Raw genomic sequence first — 18979 nt, forward strand, 5'->3', positions numbered from 1 at the left:
TATTAGGCAATTGTAAGCTGAATATTGGCCAAAGTATTACGAGAGCCAGTGCCTACTGTGGTATGACCGCAATTACATAACACAGACAATAAGGCACTCACAAAAATGTTTAATGCTATCTCCTATCAAGACTTAAGCCCAAAATACTCCGTGTTTAAATAGCTTGTAAGTTGATGTAGTGTCCAAGTATCTTGCTTCATTTAGTGTAGCACTATCATTGCTTCCTAGAAGGTTGGTAAGTTCAAGCTTCACTGCGTGAATAGTACAGTAAATCTATATGTGGTTGTATGGCTTCTCACAACGTAGCCGACAGAAAAGATACTTTTTTGGTCTAGCTATTCCCCTGACATGAAGAAGAGAAATGATAGAGTAAGTTCAGTATGGTTGAAGACATGGAGTTAGACTTAGTTATCAGAAAGATTGGAATGAAATCAGTGTTTATACACAAAAATCAGCATTTCCAATTTTGCTCAAATCGTCCAGATTGGCTGCCGATCCGATACTAGATCGGTAGATCAGTACATCTCTATATAGTTACAACTAATATGTATCACTTGACCTACAAGTATGGAAAACTGCAGTCACTGTTCTTTGATTGTAACACTGTGCAACAGGCAAGACACAGCTGAAAATGAAGCAGAATGGCCTCTCCACTATAAGCTCTGTCAATAGTGCACGTATAGACATGAAATTTGCCTTAAAATATATCTGGCACCATTTCATCCTATGTTGTGATAGATATAGTTTCACCAGTCACAATAAATTATGATATACACAAGAAGAATATGAGAAAGTTTAAATACAAGTAGGAATAAAACAGTAAGGTCACCTACTCCTGCAACTATACTAGTGGACATTAAATACCTACATCAGTTATGGCTGTATAACTATGAAGTAGGGATGTACTGTCAAATAGTATAGCTGTAGGTGTAAGTGAATTCCTTTGATTTTTTTATTTCTATGATTTCTATTAAAATTCAAAATTCTATTTTTTTCTTGTACATACTGTTACAAAAGAAGGATTTTGTCTGTTTTGAACCACCCTACTTCAGTTGTTATTTTTAATACATTAACTGCTGGAGTGAACTAAACATTATATGTGTACTATAAACAAGTACAGTCAAAGCTTGTATATAAAAAGAGGTTTCTTAGTACCAACACGTATGTACCATCCTTGCCACTAATTTGTTGAACTATGAACCAAAAAAAGCTTCACTGTATACATTTGGTTTTGGTTGCTGCAGTTTCTGTGTAGTTATTGTTTTAACATTCAATAAAGCTTAGGTGTAAATAATATTCCACGACGATTATGTCTGTACATTCATCTTTGATATTTTTATATAGCACCTGGAATAGTAGTACATACCACCACCAGCACATCAAATACTGCAGTGATTGTCATGTGGAATCCACCTGATCAACCCAATGGGATTATCACTGGATATGAAGTGATGTATTCTGTGTATGAAAGCACCACAGCTCCTATGATGAGTGAAAGATTGAATGGGAGTGTTGAAAGTTTCCTGATTGAGAATCTTGGTAAGGATTGGCTTGAAATATGATGGTTTATGTAGTTGTTTGATCCATTACAGAACCTGGTACACCTTATCAAGCCAGAGTGGTGGCATATACCATTGCTGGTAGAGGAATAGAGAATAAATTTGAGCCATTTTTTAGTCAAGAACTCGCTGCATCTAAGGCACCTGAAACTGTGGACTTCAAACCCCTGTCTCCTACTTCGGTCAATGTGACTTGGACTCCGTTGACACTTTTTGAAGCTCAAGGATTTCCTCTATACACAGTATCACTTACACTGTCATCTTCTAGGAAGAGACAATCACCTGATGCAATTTTGACTTCTAACAGTTTTGCTGTATTTGAAAATTTGGCGAGTGGCAGGCAGTACAGTGCTGTGGTCGGAGTGATTACAGGAAATAGTTCAGGTACACCAAATCCTCCTGTAACATCTGATCCTATCACAGGTAATGTGTGTGATTTGCATGTGTTATAGTGTTATGTATGTGCACTAAAATATTTTATGCCTACACGTGAATAAGTAATATAGTGTAATGTAAACAATACATGCCTGCCTTATTCATATCTGCTATTACGCATGTTTGTGTGGCTTTTATCTGGTTCCAAGGAGTTCAAGGACAACTTGATTCCTGCAGCACAATGAATGTGGATTACTGACATAATATATATGTATATTTAGCAAAACCAAGTATACTGTAGCTTACCCTACAGTTTAACTTGTGGAATTTGCACCTGTGAATGGATACCCTGTGGAATTACTCTGCATAGCCATTATCAAATAGGAGTATCTACAACAAGTACACAAAAATATTTGGAATTTTCAATTAGAGTAGGGACCATAGTACATTGATAAAAATTACTGAAACAAGCTGGAATAGTGCATGATATTAAATCACTGTAAAACAATAAGAAGTGTTATACCCCTACTGTGCTCAAGATGCCATGACGGAATTGCACAGTAGGGATATAACACTTCTTATTTAGAGGTGTACCAATATACCGATACATATCGTATCGGTGGCCGATATAGACATTTCTACTATATCGGTGGGAGCCAATATTGCTGCTAAAAACCGATACGATACACCGATATACAACTGAACTATCTTGAGGGCACTGTCCAATGATCAAGCCACATTATAAACTCTATTATGTAGCTAACAAGGGCGGGAAACAGTAGTTATCTTCCTTGTCTACAAAGCAGTATGCTACGCGAAGCCATTTAAGTGTGTGAATAATTACTGTTTTGTTGTCACAAAGCTTACCAATCATACAGCAAACACTCATAGTGGTGGGCCTGGGGAAACAGCAAAAAGATGAACCAAGAGTACAGCATATAACAACCTGCGATCTCTACAAGCCATTATTAAAATGCAGAGTAATCTGGACTAATCTTGGCAGGGGCATGTATTAGAAATATTTGTGGGTACCTTATAGTCTGAGCTGTCAATAGAGGCCACACCACCATGGGTAACCAAGCATAGCCAATAATCTTAAGACTGTCTTCAGTAGTTTCTTCAGTAGTTAAAATAAAGTTGAACATGGCATATGTGGTTCCTCAAATATAACTAGCTATACACTTACTGAGTTATATCGGTATATCGGATCAGTATCGGTGTTCAGACTCATTATATCGGTTTATATCGGATCGGTTCAAAATTTCCCTATCGGTACACCTCTATTCTTATTGTTTTACTGTGATTTAAGGGTGCTCGCGGCTATTTGAAGCCATACAACATGCAATTTTTGTATTGTTGCTTATATTCACATAATGTATAAAATGAATCCATATGCTACTTACGTTAGAAGTGCTTCTCTTTCTCTTCAACACAAACCAAACAGAATTCTTCTAGCCTATACCATTTTATAACTATGCGTAGTTCTTTATGAAGCGCTTAAATCGAAACTAGTCCTCCATTTTTCACAGTAGCGCACTGGAAACCACGTTGAACAAACTTCAGCTTATAACTCACAACTCTATGTTTAGTATTAGTACACAGTGTACATAGAACTTAAGTTAGTACTAAAAGTGTGTTACACCATTCAAAACCTCATGTTCTCGGTGCCGTAACTCATGAAGCCATAACGCTATGGACAAAATCTAAACATAGACCTCTGGAGAATTTATCAGCGAATCTCCCTACAAAATTTGAAGCCTTCACGGCTATCACTCAAAAACTAGTTTTATTTTTAGTAAACATGTGCAAAGATTGCATGCGCCCAACATTATTGATACAATAACCACACAAATTCCTATTGACCGCAATCACCAACTTTTCAAAATAACATGTCATAAACGTTGTTCTAAACACAAAAAGCTCTGTATTCTCTTCTTCACACACAGGAACAGCTTCTTGCTCCGCCTGGAGTCTCCAAGTCGCTCTTGGATAGGTTACGCTAGGCACGCCATCATCAGCAGCTTGTAACGCCTTGTGATTCCAGCTGGTAACATTGTTCCCTACATAAGCAGCTTACAATTACAATACTAACTACCAGCATACCCTGTCACTCGAGAAAACAAGGCACGAATGCATGTCGCCTACAAGCGAAAAGTGCGTTCACACTTGTTGCCTTAAATAACTCTTACTTTTAGATTAATTCATGTTAGTGTAACTGTTGATCCATCAGACAATCATTTGCTAACACTTCAGTGACGATTCTGAAGCAAAAAAAACATGCTATTCTTCCTCGTGTTCTCTGGCGCAAAACATGTCCGCGTGTAGTAATGCCAATTATGATGCAATAGCCGCATGTGGTTCCTGGGCTGGCACTTAAACGGCTTCAAATATCAGTGAGCACCCTTAATATTGTGCACTACTCCAGCTTGTTTCAGTACTTTTTATCGATGTGCTATGGTCCCTACAAATTCCAATTTTTTTGTGAACTTGCTTGTTAACTTGTTTTGCAAATAATAATTTTATTGTGACTGGTGAACCCACGCATGTTGCATCAAAAGAATAAAATGGCGCCCCAGCCATATCAAGTATCGTCTGAAAAGTGAAGTATCCATTATGCTTCATTGTCAGCTATGTTCAACGTGTTACACAGCATTACGAATCAAGAACTGTTCGAAAAGCACTTCTGTAATCCACAACAATAGAAAGAAATGGTGCCATGCGCCCCAGTTTTTGTCTGAAAAGTCAATTATTCATTATGCTTTGTTGTCAGCTATGTTCAACCCATCACACAGCAGTACAAATCAAGAACTGTTCGAAAAGCACCCCCACAATCAAAGTAGGCACTATGAAAAATACAGATGATTTTCCATTATGAAGGGAAGTCATCACACGCTGCCGCCAAATCGACACCTTTCACTGTCAGCAAAGATGAATGGGACACAAAGAAGACACTGGCAAGTCCATGAGAATGCATTGTACGTACAGTGTACTGCGGTATGCCAAAGGCACCTCTAGGGCCAAAGTGACATTGAATAGTGAATAAATCAAGCCCGTAGCCTTAGCTGTTATTGAGTTACGCTCGTCTGAGGAATCAGGCTGTCAGAAAATTCCGTTTAATACCGTAGATTCCCTAAAATTTTGGCATCTCTAAATATTCAGCACTCCCCATGCTTTGAACACAATGTGCTCTAGATTTCGGCAAGCGCAGGATAGTTTCTAATTATAAGCGTGTTAATTTTTCGGCACTTGGAGTACTAGTTGACGAAGGTCTCTTGAGTACTGAGGATTCCCTGTGACCTCACACGATATGCTACCTCGATGCTGGATGAAGTACCAGGTGTGAGATTGTTCAGGGAACGTACTCAACGATATCATTGTGGGACATCAGAGCTACCGCAAAACGATCTTCGTTTCTATTCACAGCTCTCCTAGCCCCACATCTCCTTTTAACATGATACCCCCACAGATAACGCTTTGTTAAGCCATGGAACACTTTATGCAGCATCTGATAACGAGATTTATCACGAGATAGTTTAATAATATTACTGATTGTGGTTTCTATTTTTTATTACTTGTTGAAATCCTTAATATTACGTTTGGGTGATTGCATTCAAAAGCGATGTAGTATTGACATTGACCATCCCTCCTGGATAATGTAGGCAATCATAGTATATAGCGCTGTGGCCAAGTGAGTGTTGTGGTATCGTTAGCTCAGCCTCAAGGCATTCCTGTTGGTTCCTGTAGAAAGAAATCCAGAAAGTAAGCAGTAAACGGATCGCAAATAACATAGCCATGAAGTGTGCAGACTGTATTAGGGATAGATCCCTAAAAATTCGACAATAGCACTGGGTTGGTACATTTTTTCCTAATTGTTTGGCCAGACACTAACGGAATTAATTTATTTCTGCCAAATTTCTAGGGAATCTACGGTATATATTTTTTGAATATTCAGTAGCAACTTGTTAAAAGCGTTTTGAGTCAATCTGAAAGCTTGTTTGAGCTTAGTTTTACCTAACCAATACTGTATCATAGTCGTCAGGGAAAATTGAGGTGGTGATGTTTTTCGTGGGCCACACCCAAACCTTTGTGGTCCCTACTGTACAGTACAATCGTACTGTATGATAACAAAGCAATCTTCTAAGTTATGTTAACAAATGTGACTGTCTCTGGGAAAACCGGTCTTATCGCCCATTTAATAATATTGAGAAACACTGGTTTTAAATATTCAGTGTTGTAGCTCGCCAATGGCTGGTAGCTATGCATACCAAATTTTCACACGTTTTACAACAATTTCTTACCTTCCAGATCATCCATTGAATAGTCAACAGCTAAGATTCCTGCCATTTTAGATAGTTTTTAAACCGAGGTTGGCTGTATCAGGTGAGCTCCAAAAGGAGTGGGAGGCGGGGGGCCTAGAAAGTAGGCAAGACGGTGTTCAAAAATTTAATAGGATTGTATTGGGCCAAGTTATGGGCCATTCAGGGCTCAAAACTGGCTAAAATGAAAGGACAATTACAGCACAGATCATTGTCCAATACCACAGAGCTGTACAGCCACACACAGCCATCTCCTGTTTGGCCAGGGCTCCATCAAGACCGTACGGCTCACCACTGTGCTTTAAAAAAGCAGCCAGCGAAAGCAGACCACTTTACTCTGGTCGACTGAGACAGTGAAATTTGATAGTGCATTCATTAAGCTTTGTGTTTGTGTGAAAAAATCAAACTTCCTTTCTTTGGTGATAACACTGGTTTACCTTCACCTTTCATATCATTTTGCATGTGTTTCTTAACTTAATTCCTACTTGTAATTAGAAATTTTTAATGTTTAAAAGTGTCTACCAACTACTAGTAAAGCAGTAGCAGCACAAACTAGCATATTTTTTTGTTTGTTGCTTGTTTTTTTTTTTGTTTTTTTTTGTATGTAAGGTGCATTATGATTTTTCTTACAATCCTATTCTGAAAAAATTGATGGATGGACTTTTAGTCTTATCCAAAAGTTAGAACGAATATGTAAGAAACAATTGATTACAAATTTTCAAATTTTAAACAAATTTGCTTGGACTTTGGAATTAACTACTTTTTGAAGATAAAATATCCCCTGTACATCAAGTACAATATCACTCTTACTGCCTATTATTTAGTAATTGTTGGAGAACCTGTCAGCAGTCACAGCAATAGCAGTTTTATAAGTTTGAAGATAACATATTCATATTCTGCAATGGTTAGTAGAAGGATAATAGCTGTGCTCTGTGTGTAATGTAAAAGAATAGTCTTATCATGTGTATATGCCTCCAGGAAATCATCCATTTGTGAGTATTCCTCTACTTGTAAATAGTGCTGAGCGATAGTAGAAAATTCGCTATCACAATAGATATTGGAGTATTATTCATGATACGATAATATCACGATAATTACAGTTTGAATGATCTTCAGTCAAATTCCAATGCATTCAATGTATAAATAAACATGCTAAGCATAATTAACACCATCATGGATTATTATTTTCTTGTAAGTGCATTAATTAGGTAATTAATTGTGTGGACGGCCGATATTTCTACAGTTTTGCTACAGCCTTGCAGTCAAACTTTTCCATGATAAAGTAAGCCAAGTAGTTATAAAACAGCTAAGCCAGCTTCTCAAGCAGCCTTTTAGTGGAATTCTAGACCCCTCGCAAAGCAATTGACTAATTGCGTGGGTGGCCGATAAATCTACACGGCTTGTTATAGCCTTGCAACCAAACGTTTCACGAATAAGCAAGCCTAAAGAGTTACAAAACAGTTAAATAAACTTGGTAACAATGTTTCTAGTAATCTTACAGCAATATCGAGATAGTAAGCTGTAATTATCGTATTGTGATAATAATTTTTTGATTGCGAGTATCAAACTATTGATATTATCGCTCAGCTCTACTTGTAAATTAAATGCCTAACAACAATGTGCATCATGATATATGTACAGCATGTTCATACTGTATGTATGTATTGGTGTCGTGTAGTGTTACATGCACACATAATACATGATGTATGTTTGTACTCTATGTATGTGTTCTACAATGTATTAGTGATGCCTGAGTCTGGTGGTGGTGGTTCTAGTGACTCTTCCTCTATTGGTCCCATCATTGGCGGAGCTGCTGGTGGAGTATCGGTCGCAATAATTGTGATAGTGGTAGTAGTAATTTTAGTGTGCAGGTATGTGAGCTGTATTGTGTATATGCATGTTAATTTTGTCATACATCTGTATCTGAATTTAACTGTCATGTTGATCTCTGTGAACAGTGATATATATAGAACTTTTGCTTTACCTCATAGATCTAGATCCCTTTCACAATCACTGCCTATAGCTAAAAGAGCATCTTGGATGGAAGCATCTACTGATAAAAGAATGACTTTCAGTAGGGCTACAGGATCATTTTCAAAAAAGAATGAAGCTTCACTGATAGCTTCAACTTCTGATAATGACTTCCTTGCCAAGGAACATTCAACATTTCAAATGGATACCTTAGCTGCCAGACAAAGTACAGTAACTCCACTTTCAATAGTGTATTATTTAAAGTACCATTTGTATTACAGCTAGCATTAAGAAAGCAGCTTCCTCCTCTGCACCAGTATCTTTGAAAGACTTTGCTGGCCATGTTGCAGACATGCATAAGAACAAGAATCATGGTTTTGAGATTGAGTATGCGGTATGTAAAACATTCCACAAATTGTTCTCCAGTAATGTAAATATAATATTTCATCAGAGTATCAGTGCAGAGCCAGTTGCTCCAGGTGAAGCTGCTAAACTACCAGTTAATCGAACTAAGAACAGATATGCCAACATTTTTGCTTGTAAGTATGAAATATGTATTAAAATCAGTGTGATACTGTCATTGTAGATGATGAGTCACGTGTTAAGCTGCAATCTAAAACTGAAGATGGTTCTGATTACATAAACAGTTCATTTATTGACGTAAGAGCAATATCTATGTAGCGCCATTTATATAATTGTTGACATGCTGTTTGCAGGGATTTTCAAAGTCCAATGCCTACATTGCAGCCCAAGGTATTCTATCAAATTTACCTGCTGGTATATACTGTCATGTTCCACAGGACCTATGCCTGACACTGTGAAGGATTTCTGGCAGATGGTGTGGGAGCAGAAGACACCAACAATTGTTATGTTGACAAGGACGATGGAAGGAAATAAACCAAAATGTGAAAAATACTGGCCAAATAATGTTGGGGACACCATCAACCCTAAACCTTCCCTGACAGTTAAACTTACGCAATTGCAATTGTTTGCTGACTACGAAATCCGAACTTTACAAGTGCAAGCAGTAAGTCATAGATAATTGTACATATACACCTGACTTGATGAATTACCTTTTCTTTTTTTTTGCAGACCTCTGATCCCAACAGTGTTCCACTAGAGCTTAATCACTTCTTGTTCACTGGTTGGCCTGATCACGGTGTACCACAATTTGCCACAGGATTGATTTCCTTTATTAGAAGAGTACGCCAGAGTCATCCAAAGGATGGTCCACCCATGCTGGTCCACTGCAGGTACAGTACATATAAATGAACTTTTCCTGGTAATTGATTAATCAATGGTGTGAGGTTGGGAAATTTCCAACCAAGTGACAAAGGAAAAAATACAAGTTGCCTGGCGAGACTATGTGAAGAGTATTAATATGTTATTGTGTAGATTTCCCAACTGCATGTATATTTTTCATGTTGTAACTGTGTATCAATTTTCAGAGCTGAGAAGCATGTTTACTGTTTTGTGCTCAATAGAACATGAAAATTTTACTACCAGTAACAAAAAGTTACTCAACATTAAACCATTATAGGGCTAATTAGTGATGCACTGTTACCACATTTTTTCACTACTGATCCAATACCGAGTACATTTTAGATGGAAATGGCTGATGCCAATCCAATAACAATACTTGGCCACACTGAGACATTACTCATGAAAACAGTTACCAATAGTAGTTGATAGACGAGCTTACTAAACATATGCTAATTTCATAACTGTAGTTTGCTGATTTCGTGGCCATCAATCAGGATAATAGTCATTTATGGCTTCAATGAATCTTATTTTGTGGCTTACTGTTGTTTCCACTATTGTAATAATGCTAATGGCTGGCTTCTTTCAAAAAAATTATGGCTTATATCAGCTTTTGCTCAACTTTGTTCGACACACTATGTATATCACCAAAGCAATTGGATGACATCATACAAAGTATTAGTTGGTATCAGACATTTATAGCTTTACCAATACCAGTCCAATGCCACCAAAATAGAGCTGACACCGATATTAGTATCAGTATCAGTGTATCACTACTTCATAGTTGTAAGAAATTTGCTAATACAATGTTATGTCTATTTCTAGTGCTGGAGTGGGACGTACTGGGACATTTATAACTCTGGATATTATGTTGGAGCGTATTCCACAAACACATGATGTTAACGTGTACGAGTGTGTACAAACTATACGTGTGCAGAGAGTGCTGATGGTACAGACACTGGTATGCACCCCTCATCATTACCTCCTAGTCTAAGCCATGTACCTGTATTAATAGGATCAGTACATATTCATTCATGATGCTTTGGATGAATTTATCACTTGTGGAGAGACTTCTTTCAGCGTGCAAAACATCAGGGTAAAAGTTAATAGGTTGAGCAAGGAGGTACCTGGAACGGGTAAAACTGGTTTTCAAGATCAATTTGAGGTTTGTACTGCCCTATACACATTTTGCTTTGTTGCAAGAGACTTAACATTTGTGTGTATTTAGTCATGGCTCACTGTAGTACTGTCTCTCTAAAGGTGTTTAGACTGTTCCATCTGTGTACCCTGTGTATTTTGGCTTCTGTGTACCAGTGAACAGTAACTGTGCCTTTTATATAATTTTGTAACACTATATGTACTGTAACCAAATTGACATGGATGAAATTCTATGACTATATGTGACCGGATCTACGAAAACCCGGCGTAATGGTGCATTTTTCAAATTCTTTATTATTGAATATTTATAATCTATATAGCCAAGTGTATGCTCTAGCCAAGTTTCAGCCTTGTATGCCAACAACGTTTGGAGTGACAGCCCTACAAAGTAGCAACACCAGAAAGATCACTTTGTACAGCAAGTATTGGGAATATAAATTACAGGCGCTTGCAAAAAAATAGCTGTCACTTACAAACACAATATGCATGAGTATTACTCACAATCCCATCTACACTGTATACACATATGTATGTATGTATGGTCTATATGTATGCATGTGTATATGGTGTGAATTGTAACTATAGCTATTACAAAAAGTCAGTCGACAGTTATCAGGAGAAGATTGCAGTGATGCACTGTCTGAACACAACAGAGATAAAAACTTCTCCAACAAGGCTATCCCATGTAAGATCATGTTAATGCATAATTCATCATGAATTAAGTGTTTCTTTCTTTATGTGTAGTCAATCTTTACCGTGTGTTTATGAGTGCAACAACAATGCCTGGATCAGACTATATCAATGCTAGCTTTATTGATGTAAGGGCACCACATTGCTAGATATGTATTCATTCCTGGTTGTTCTATTAGGGGTATAAAAAACGTAATGCGTATATTGCAACTCAGTGTCCTCTGGTGGGGACAGTGGATACATTTTGGAGAATGGTGTGGGAGTACAACTCTGCTGTGATAGTTACACTGTGTAGTGTTGAGCAGGACAAACAAGTTTGTTCCTGTATTGTTGTGCAGTTTTGTCATGTAATATTTGTTGTAGGATTTCTTACAGTACTGGCCAACTGGAGAGACTGATTATGGCAAAATTAAAGTTAAACTGACAAGTGAAGCTAATCCCAATGGGTATTTTAGCCGTAAATTTACTATATTTGGGAAGGTAAGAATTTGTTTGTTGGAAAGTAAAATAGTTTACTTATAACCACATGGCTTTGTAGCTGGGCTAGTAACGTAACCCATTAAACCAAAACAGTCCAGAAAACTGGATCTAACCTTAATATGCTTCCCTTGTATACAGCGCTGTATCTTTCGAAATGTACATCCTTTTGGCTGTGCAGTTTACCTTTTTGCGATGTAACAAGGATATTTAGGGTTTCCATATCTTGATGGTGTCACCACACATGCTCATGTTGTGTAAGCATGCATTCCCCAAAAGTTTTACGTGGGTTTAAGTTAGGGTTAAGTAATAATTGCATTGAAAAACTGAGCTACCCAAATCTGCATAACCATATTTTCTGCAATGAAAAAAGTATGAAGAACTACTACTATTAATTATGTACTTGTCGTAATCAAGTGTATTTCTTGCATTGTATACATTGGATTAGACATACTGTTTTACTTGTGGTGCCCATGTTTGCATTAACTATATATATTATGAATTGTTATACACACATTTCTTTACGTTGTTTTTTGTTTTTTTTCTGTGTTACATCCACAACAGGAAGGGACAAAGGAAAAGGAACACCATGTTACAATGCTACACTACACTAACTGGCCAGCCACTGGTATAGCAGCTGACACAAAATCTCTACTGAGTCTTATTAAAGAAGTACTGGAAATACAACGTGGTACTGGCAATAAGGCTATCACTGTGATGTGTAGGTAAGTGTAACAATGTCAGTGGACTTCACGAAATATTTTGATAATCTATCTTTACATAGTGACGGTTGTGCTCGCTCTGGTGCCTTCATAAATATCTCATATGCTTTGGAACGCTTGAAAGTAGAAGGAATCGTAGACATTTTCAATGCGGTCAAATCGTCTCGTATTCGCAGGGCAGAACTTGTGGGCAATGTGGTAAGAAAAATTTAACATTGTTATAAAATTATATATTAAAAATATTTTTGCAGGAGCAATTTAAATATTGTCATGTGGTTGTGTCAGAGTTCCTGGATGAGTTTGACCAGTATTCTAACTTCAAATAACATTTTAAAGTTTTATGATCGCATTTATTGACACTTTTTTGACACTGTTTATTTGTATTTATTTTGCACACATTTTTAAAAATCTAACTGACATTTTAAACATTTGCATATGCTGTACACACCATTGTGTTCTGTACTCTTTATATTTAGTGTACGCATGGTGGTCCACATCACCATTTATGTGGTAAACTGTTTAATGCATGTTTCAAGTCAGTGCCGAATGTGATGTGATAATATCCTTTTCCTTTAAGTGCTAGACATGTTGCAGTTGTACTGATTGTATTTAGCTGATGTCTGACACTGTTTCCCTACGTTTTTGAAAACTTTGTACACTCCACTGAAGTTGATTTTCACCATACGTGAGTGGATAAAAGCCATGCCAATACACTAATTTATACCACAGCCATGCACTGGCTGCTTTTTTAGAAGCAGGTGCCAGGTACTGGCAACTTGAAATGCCATGGTCAGCTGGAAGATAGACTTCATGTAGGAAACTTTTTGGACGGATGTTTTCTGGATAATTATTTCTGTCACTTGGTGCCACCAAGAGTCTGTCCATTATTATACTCTTGGTGCCACTAATGGTCTTGAGAACCACGTAATAATACCTCAAAATTAATATTATTATGCTAGCATAATAGGCTGGAATGCTATGCTAGCATAATGATATCTATACATGTATATTCAAACTACGGAGCTTAGTTCCATGAAATATAGCAGTCAGTAATAGAACATTCAAATGCATTGTACATAATAATAGCTCGAGGCTCCTCGTATCAATAGTCGCTAATAGAACGGTTACTTTGTTCTACTAGAGTTATTCAAAATTTTGAGCATGATTAAACTCAGGAATAACTCACAATTATAATGTGACTGCATATATATAGTGCATAATTATAGTAAAAATCAAATTAACCACATCTAATTTTTTGAAAAAAATTGACTGATCTCTATGCAAATGCAACCACATGATCATGAAAATGATAGCAAATAAGTCCAAGATAAAGGATTGAGACTTATTGAACAGCTTTGTTTTCAAAGCCTGCAAGTAGTTAGTTAGATTAATTATCTAAACATGTTTAAAATGTGCATAAGTGTTTTCACTCTATGCAGTCGCATAATAATTATAGCATAAGATTGCATTCATGGTAAAAAAATTCAATTGTGGGCTGTGGATTACATGGCGCATGACCAAGTTTGAAGTAAATTAAAATTGTACATGAGTTGTAGGCTATATACTTAGCTTTATGGATTACTCTTAGCTATTAATAAATAAACTAATGTCCATTTGGTTCCACAAGGAGTACTTTGAGATAATAAGTCACTCTCTAGAGTTCCTATGGATATATATACTTGAAATTGACAAGGAGAAGATATCCTGACCACCTGGCAGACTCCTGTAAGCGTTCGAGGCTGCCCAGGTCCAGTCATGGATTTTTTCTCCTTTCTCCACCTTTTCAAACATGTAACAACTTTAAACAGGCTGTAGGACCAGGAGTCCTATACAGACCTTCAGCACTTGTGCTGTATTAAGCCTTAACAAATAAATAAATAAATAAATGTATGCTGCAAAATAATGATTAGGCCCCGGCCGATTATGCCGGCATAATTTAAAGCATAATAGGCAGGCAAAAGCATCGAGCATAATGCTGGCATAATAGGCAAAATACACAAGCATATTGTTGTTTAATTTTACCAAACCTAGGCCATTCCATCATTCTTTGAGTTCCAGCTCGAGTTCCTGCAAACAACGATCTCTCGAACACTCTTCTAGAAGATCCAGCCATTAAGTAGCGCCTTAATACTAATAACTATAATTATTACAGAGTGGCGCTATAAATAAAGTGCCATGGCAGCTGGTGAAGGTGTACTAGCACAACTCAGTGAAGCGTCGTCTGCATCGAGTGATGAACAGGACAGTGATGTCGATGATCATGATACAGTTAGTTTAATATCTTCTACCTCGGGGACGTCTAAGACAACATCGCTAAGTGAATGTCATGGGGAAAGTAGGAGTACCTCTGCTACTGATAACGCTTTAAAGAGAGCTCCATCATCTCTTCTCTCAGTATTACAGCAAGCTAAAACATCAGATTTAAGTCGAAAAAGAGCAATTCGCAATAATCCACCTAAGGGAAAGAAAAGAAAAGTATCTACTGGCACTGGTTCATCTGCATCAACTTCAATGAAATCAGTGACCCCAAGAGATAGGTGCAATCGATTCCCGAAAGAGTACTTGACTGTGTCTGGTGGAAAGCTCTTTTGTGGATGTTGTAGAGAGGAGGTGTCAATGAAGCTTAGCAGTATAAAGCATCACATTGATTCCAATAAGCACAAAGTGAACAAGGAGAAAGAAGCCAAGAGAGTATGCGGTGACAAAACTTTAGCCCAGCAGTTGCAAGCATATGAAAGTGAAACTCATCCTAGAGGTGAAACTCTATCTGAATCGCACAAACTGTACAGAATAAAAGTAGTGACAGCTTTTTTGAAATCAGGAATACCACTTCAAAAGGTTGGCGGACTGAAAGAAGTTTTGGAGATTGGTGGATACAGGCTGACAGATGAAAGAGGTATGCGTGACCTAATACCATTTGTTCGTACTAATGAAGGGAATAAGATCAAGGAAGAGCTTTCAGGGAAATTTGTTTCCATAATTTTTGATGGCACTACCAGGCTTGGGGAGGCTTTTGCTATTGTACTACGGTTTATTTTAGCAGACAAAATTGTGCAAAGGTTGGTAAAGCTACAAATACTTGCAAAGCCAATGAATGGTGAGGAACTAGCTCGTGAGGTTATTAGTATTTTACAAGTTACGTATGGAGTAAAGTCAGATCAGCTCTTGGCATGCATGCATGACCGCGCATCTGTTAATGGTGCAGCCATGAGAACAATAAACGTAGTCTTTCCCTCACTTGTTGATATAGGATGCTACTCTCATACCATTGATTTGGCAGGAGATAAGTTTGATGTTCCAGTACTTGATGAATTTTTTCGACTGTGGGTCAGTTTGTTTGCTCACAGTTCACGGGCAAAAGTTGACTGGCGGACAACAACTGGGATTTCAATTAAGTCTCATAGTTGCACAAGGTGGTGGAGCAAATGGGAAGTGCTGCACCAAGTTTTCAAATATTTCGGTGATATTGTCTCATTTTTACGAAATACAGAAGCATCACCTGCAACTACAGTCAAATTACTGCAGTTGTTTTCTGACAGGCAAAAGCATGAGTATCTGCAGCTTGAACTAGCAGTAGTTATTGATGCAGGTGAACCATTTGTCAAGGCTACGTATAGCCTAGAGGGAGACGGGGCTTTGGCATTCAAATGCTATGAAATATATACCAAACTGCTTAGTGCTATAGAATTACAGCACTATCCCAATCTCTCTGCTGTGGCAAAAAGGTTGACAGGCAGTGTGCATTCCTTGCTTGACAGGTTTATGAAGTATGGGAAAGATAGGGTTACACCTGTTGTGAAGTATTTTAAATCTAAATTTTCAAATGAACTGTCTAAGAGTCTATCAATTTTTAAAGCTGCACGAGTCTTTGCTCCATCAAAAGTGAAAGAAGTGGCACCAGATGTTAGCATTGTTAATTCATTATCAGAAATAACCTTTTTGAACAACAAAACAACATTAGACAATCTCAAGTCTGAACTCCCGCAGTACATTGCGGTATCTGCAGATACATCGCCAGAAGTAGATGTCATGTCCTGGTGGGCTGAACATTCACAGGAGTTACCGCACTGGTCATCCGCTGCAATGATGGTTGCTCTTATACAGCCTTCATCAGGTGCTGTTGAAAGAGTATTCTCAATTTTAACAAACACTTTCAATGCACAGCAAGAGAGTTCCCTTCAAGATTATATTGAAGCATCCCTCATGCTGCAATATAACTATTAGTGACACTATCAGTGCATGTAAAAAACAATCAGTAATTATACTAAAACAATATACATGAATGTTATGTACTGTACTTGTAATGTAGCATAATAAGAAATGATGAGCATAATTTTGAGCATAATGGGCTATACTTTTGAGCAGTGCTCAAAAGCATAATGGGCAAATTTTTGAGCATAATAGGCTGGGGCCTAATAATGATTGTTCTATATATAGTTCATGGAATTAAGCTCCATAGTTTTGAAAAGCAATATGCTAGTGTTATATGCTGCCCCACTCCAACTTAATAATTATAATGCTTTCATTTGTAATTATTTTTCTATTGGGAGGACTCTACGTTCATGCATATAATATATATATATATATTTATGATTGTAAAACTCACAAATTTGAGTATATATAAAAACAATGTCTTTAGATTATTAATTACTGTTTTTCATTGAATGTGTCAGTGTTGATGAAGAATGCTATCAAAATCATTTAGGGAAAAATATCATTGATTGGTAGCTGATTCCATAGGGTAATTGATCTTGGGTAAAAACTAAATTTGTATGCATCAACAGTAGCAGATGGTTTGATGAATTTATCATGGTTTCCTCATAAACATCTTGTAGAATGTACAATATAACTGGGGATAGGAAGCTCTACTAGGTGATTGACAATCTTGTAGAACATCAAGAGATGAAGCCTTGTATGGTGGTACACTATGGATTTTAACTTTTAGTGAATTTAGGATATGTGATATATATACTACTTAATCTGTGGTAATCTGACACAATAAAACAAGCAGCACGCTTCTGAACAGCTTCTAGTTTATTAATGTAGTATTTCGTGTGTGGGGACCAAACTGTCGCAGCATAGTTTAAAATTGGTAGAACAAATATCTTGTAGGCATCTAGCTTAACTCTTTGGTGACAGTGTTTCAGATTTCTTCATGAGAATGCTAAAGTGTTATTAGCTTTTTGGCAAACAGTGTCCACATGGTGGTTGAATGTAAGCTCGCTATCAAAATTGATACCATGCAAGTATTTAGCATTTACAACAGGATTCAGTTTTTTGCCATGGAGGGTGTATTCCGTAATGTAAGGATTATGTTTTAATGTGATTGTTATTAATATCATGCATTTCTCTAAATTGAATTTCATCCCCCAGGTCTCTTCCCATATTTCCAGTTTTCTCAAGTCTTCTTGAAGTATTTTAGCATCGTCCGGTGCATGACTGAGCCCTCCTCTTTGGCCAAGGTCTTCGCTGTCAAGTTACTGTATACTGATGTCATTTTTGCCTGTGGATAGTGAAATTTGTAATCTAATGACACCTTAGGAGTAATTGATTATAGGCAGCATAGGCGGCGGAAAGGGGGGGGGGGGGCTAGGGGGCTAAAGCCCCCTTCGGTCTGCTGAGGGGGGGCTTACTCAGAATGATATCACACCGAATTATCTTTCTTAAAGACCGTGATAAAGATCGAGATACTCTAATAGAGCAGTCACTCTAATAAAGTAGTCAGTGTGTAGCGAGCTATGTAAGGATTTTTATGTAGTTTATCAGCTAGAAATGGTAGCTGGTGAGGTGGAAAACTCTTGTCAGTTGGTTGTGACCTTTTTTTTTTTTTTTTTTTGGTCTCACCTTACCAAACTATAGAAATAAGTCTGGGTCAGCCCAGCGGAGCCCCCCCTCATATCAACTACTTCCTCCACCGCTGATAGGCAGTGGTTACTGAACCGAAAGTCGGTTCAATAACGCCGGGACTATTGAACCTACTGTCACGTGAATCCCACGGAATTGACTTATACGGGCTATGAGAAGGCCAAACAGCAAATCGAATTCACCATAGAATGGATGATTATTGGATCTAGTCTAAATACATCATCATGGCAGTGCGTGCATGTGCGTAACCTGCAATAATTTACTGAGTAGGAAAACAAAATATTCCGGGTTTTTTTGTCGAGTTCGTACAGGGAAAGTTATAATAACTTTTTTTTATATATATATATATATTTTTTTTATTCCGGCCCTAATGGCACTCCCATCCTCCCCGATCTCTAGCTAGAAGTTAAACCTAATATAATTTAAAAAGCAGAAAAAAGAAAAAGCAGCTAAACCTACAGAGCCTACACAGGCCTACAAAAACACCGCATGGACCGCCAGCACACACACAGCAAAACCCCCGGACAGGGGCCTTAATAAGAAAGCCCTGCAGTCTACTGGCCAAACTGCAGGGGGTGGGAGCATG

The 18979-nt window shown here is 37.5% G+C and overlaps 1 protein-coding gene across 2 annotated transcripts in view; it reads left to right on the plus strand.

The window, feature by feature from the left end:
• LOC136255460 (receptor-type tyrosine-protein phosphatase delta-like) overlaps positions 1 to 13043 on the plus strand; it is an 87754-nt gene extending 74711 nt beyond the window's left edge. For both annotated transcript variants that reach the window (XM_066048231.1, XM_066048232.1), the window contains exons 25-43: positions 1345 to 1539; positions 1593 to 1982; positions 7995 to 8121; positions 8242 to 8447; positions 8503 to 8615; positions 8673 to 8760; positions 8808 to 8881; positions 8938 to 8974; positions 9022 to 9248; positions 9314 to 9474; positions 10307 to 10442; positions 10497 to 10646; positions 11225 to 11324; positions 11384 to 11457; positions 11509 to 11643; positions 11693 to 11809; positions 12371 to 12531; positions 12591 to 12726; positions 12780 to 13043. In XM_066048231.1, coding sequence (XP_065904303.1) covers positions 1345 to 1539; positions 1593 to 1982; positions 7995 to 8121; positions 8242 to 8447; positions 8503 to 8615; positions 8673 to 8760; positions 8808 to 8881; positions 8938 to 8974; positions 9022 to 9248; positions 9314 to 9474; positions 10307 to 10442; positions 10497 to 10646; positions 11225 to 11324; positions 11384 to 11457; positions 11509 to 11643; positions 11693 to 11809; positions 12371 to 12531; positions 12591 to 12726; positions 12780 to 12854 — 2702 coding nt within the window. In that variant the 3' untranslated portion in view covers positions 12855 to 13043. The remainder of the gene's footprint in view (positions 1 to 1344; positions 1540 to 1592; positions 1983 to 7994; positions 8122 to 8241; positions 8448 to 8502; positions 8616 to 8672; positions 8761 to 8807; positions 8882 to 8937; positions 8975 to 9021; positions 9249 to 9313; positions 9475 to 10306; positions 10443 to 10496; positions 10647 to 11224; positions 11325 to 11383; positions 11458 to 11508; positions 11644 to 11692; positions 11810 to 12370; positions 12532 to 12590; positions 12727 to 12779) is intronic.
• The last annotated feature ends 5936 nt before the right edge of the window (positions 13044 to 18979 follow it).

Source organism: Dysidea avara, chromosome 5, assembly GCF_963678975.1.
Source record: "Dysidea avara chromosome 5, odDysAvar1.4, whole genome shotgun sequence".
Taxonomy (NCBI): domain Eukaryota; kingdom Metazoa; phylum Porifera; class Demospongiae; order Dictyoceratida; family Dysideidae; genus Dysidea; species Dysidea avara.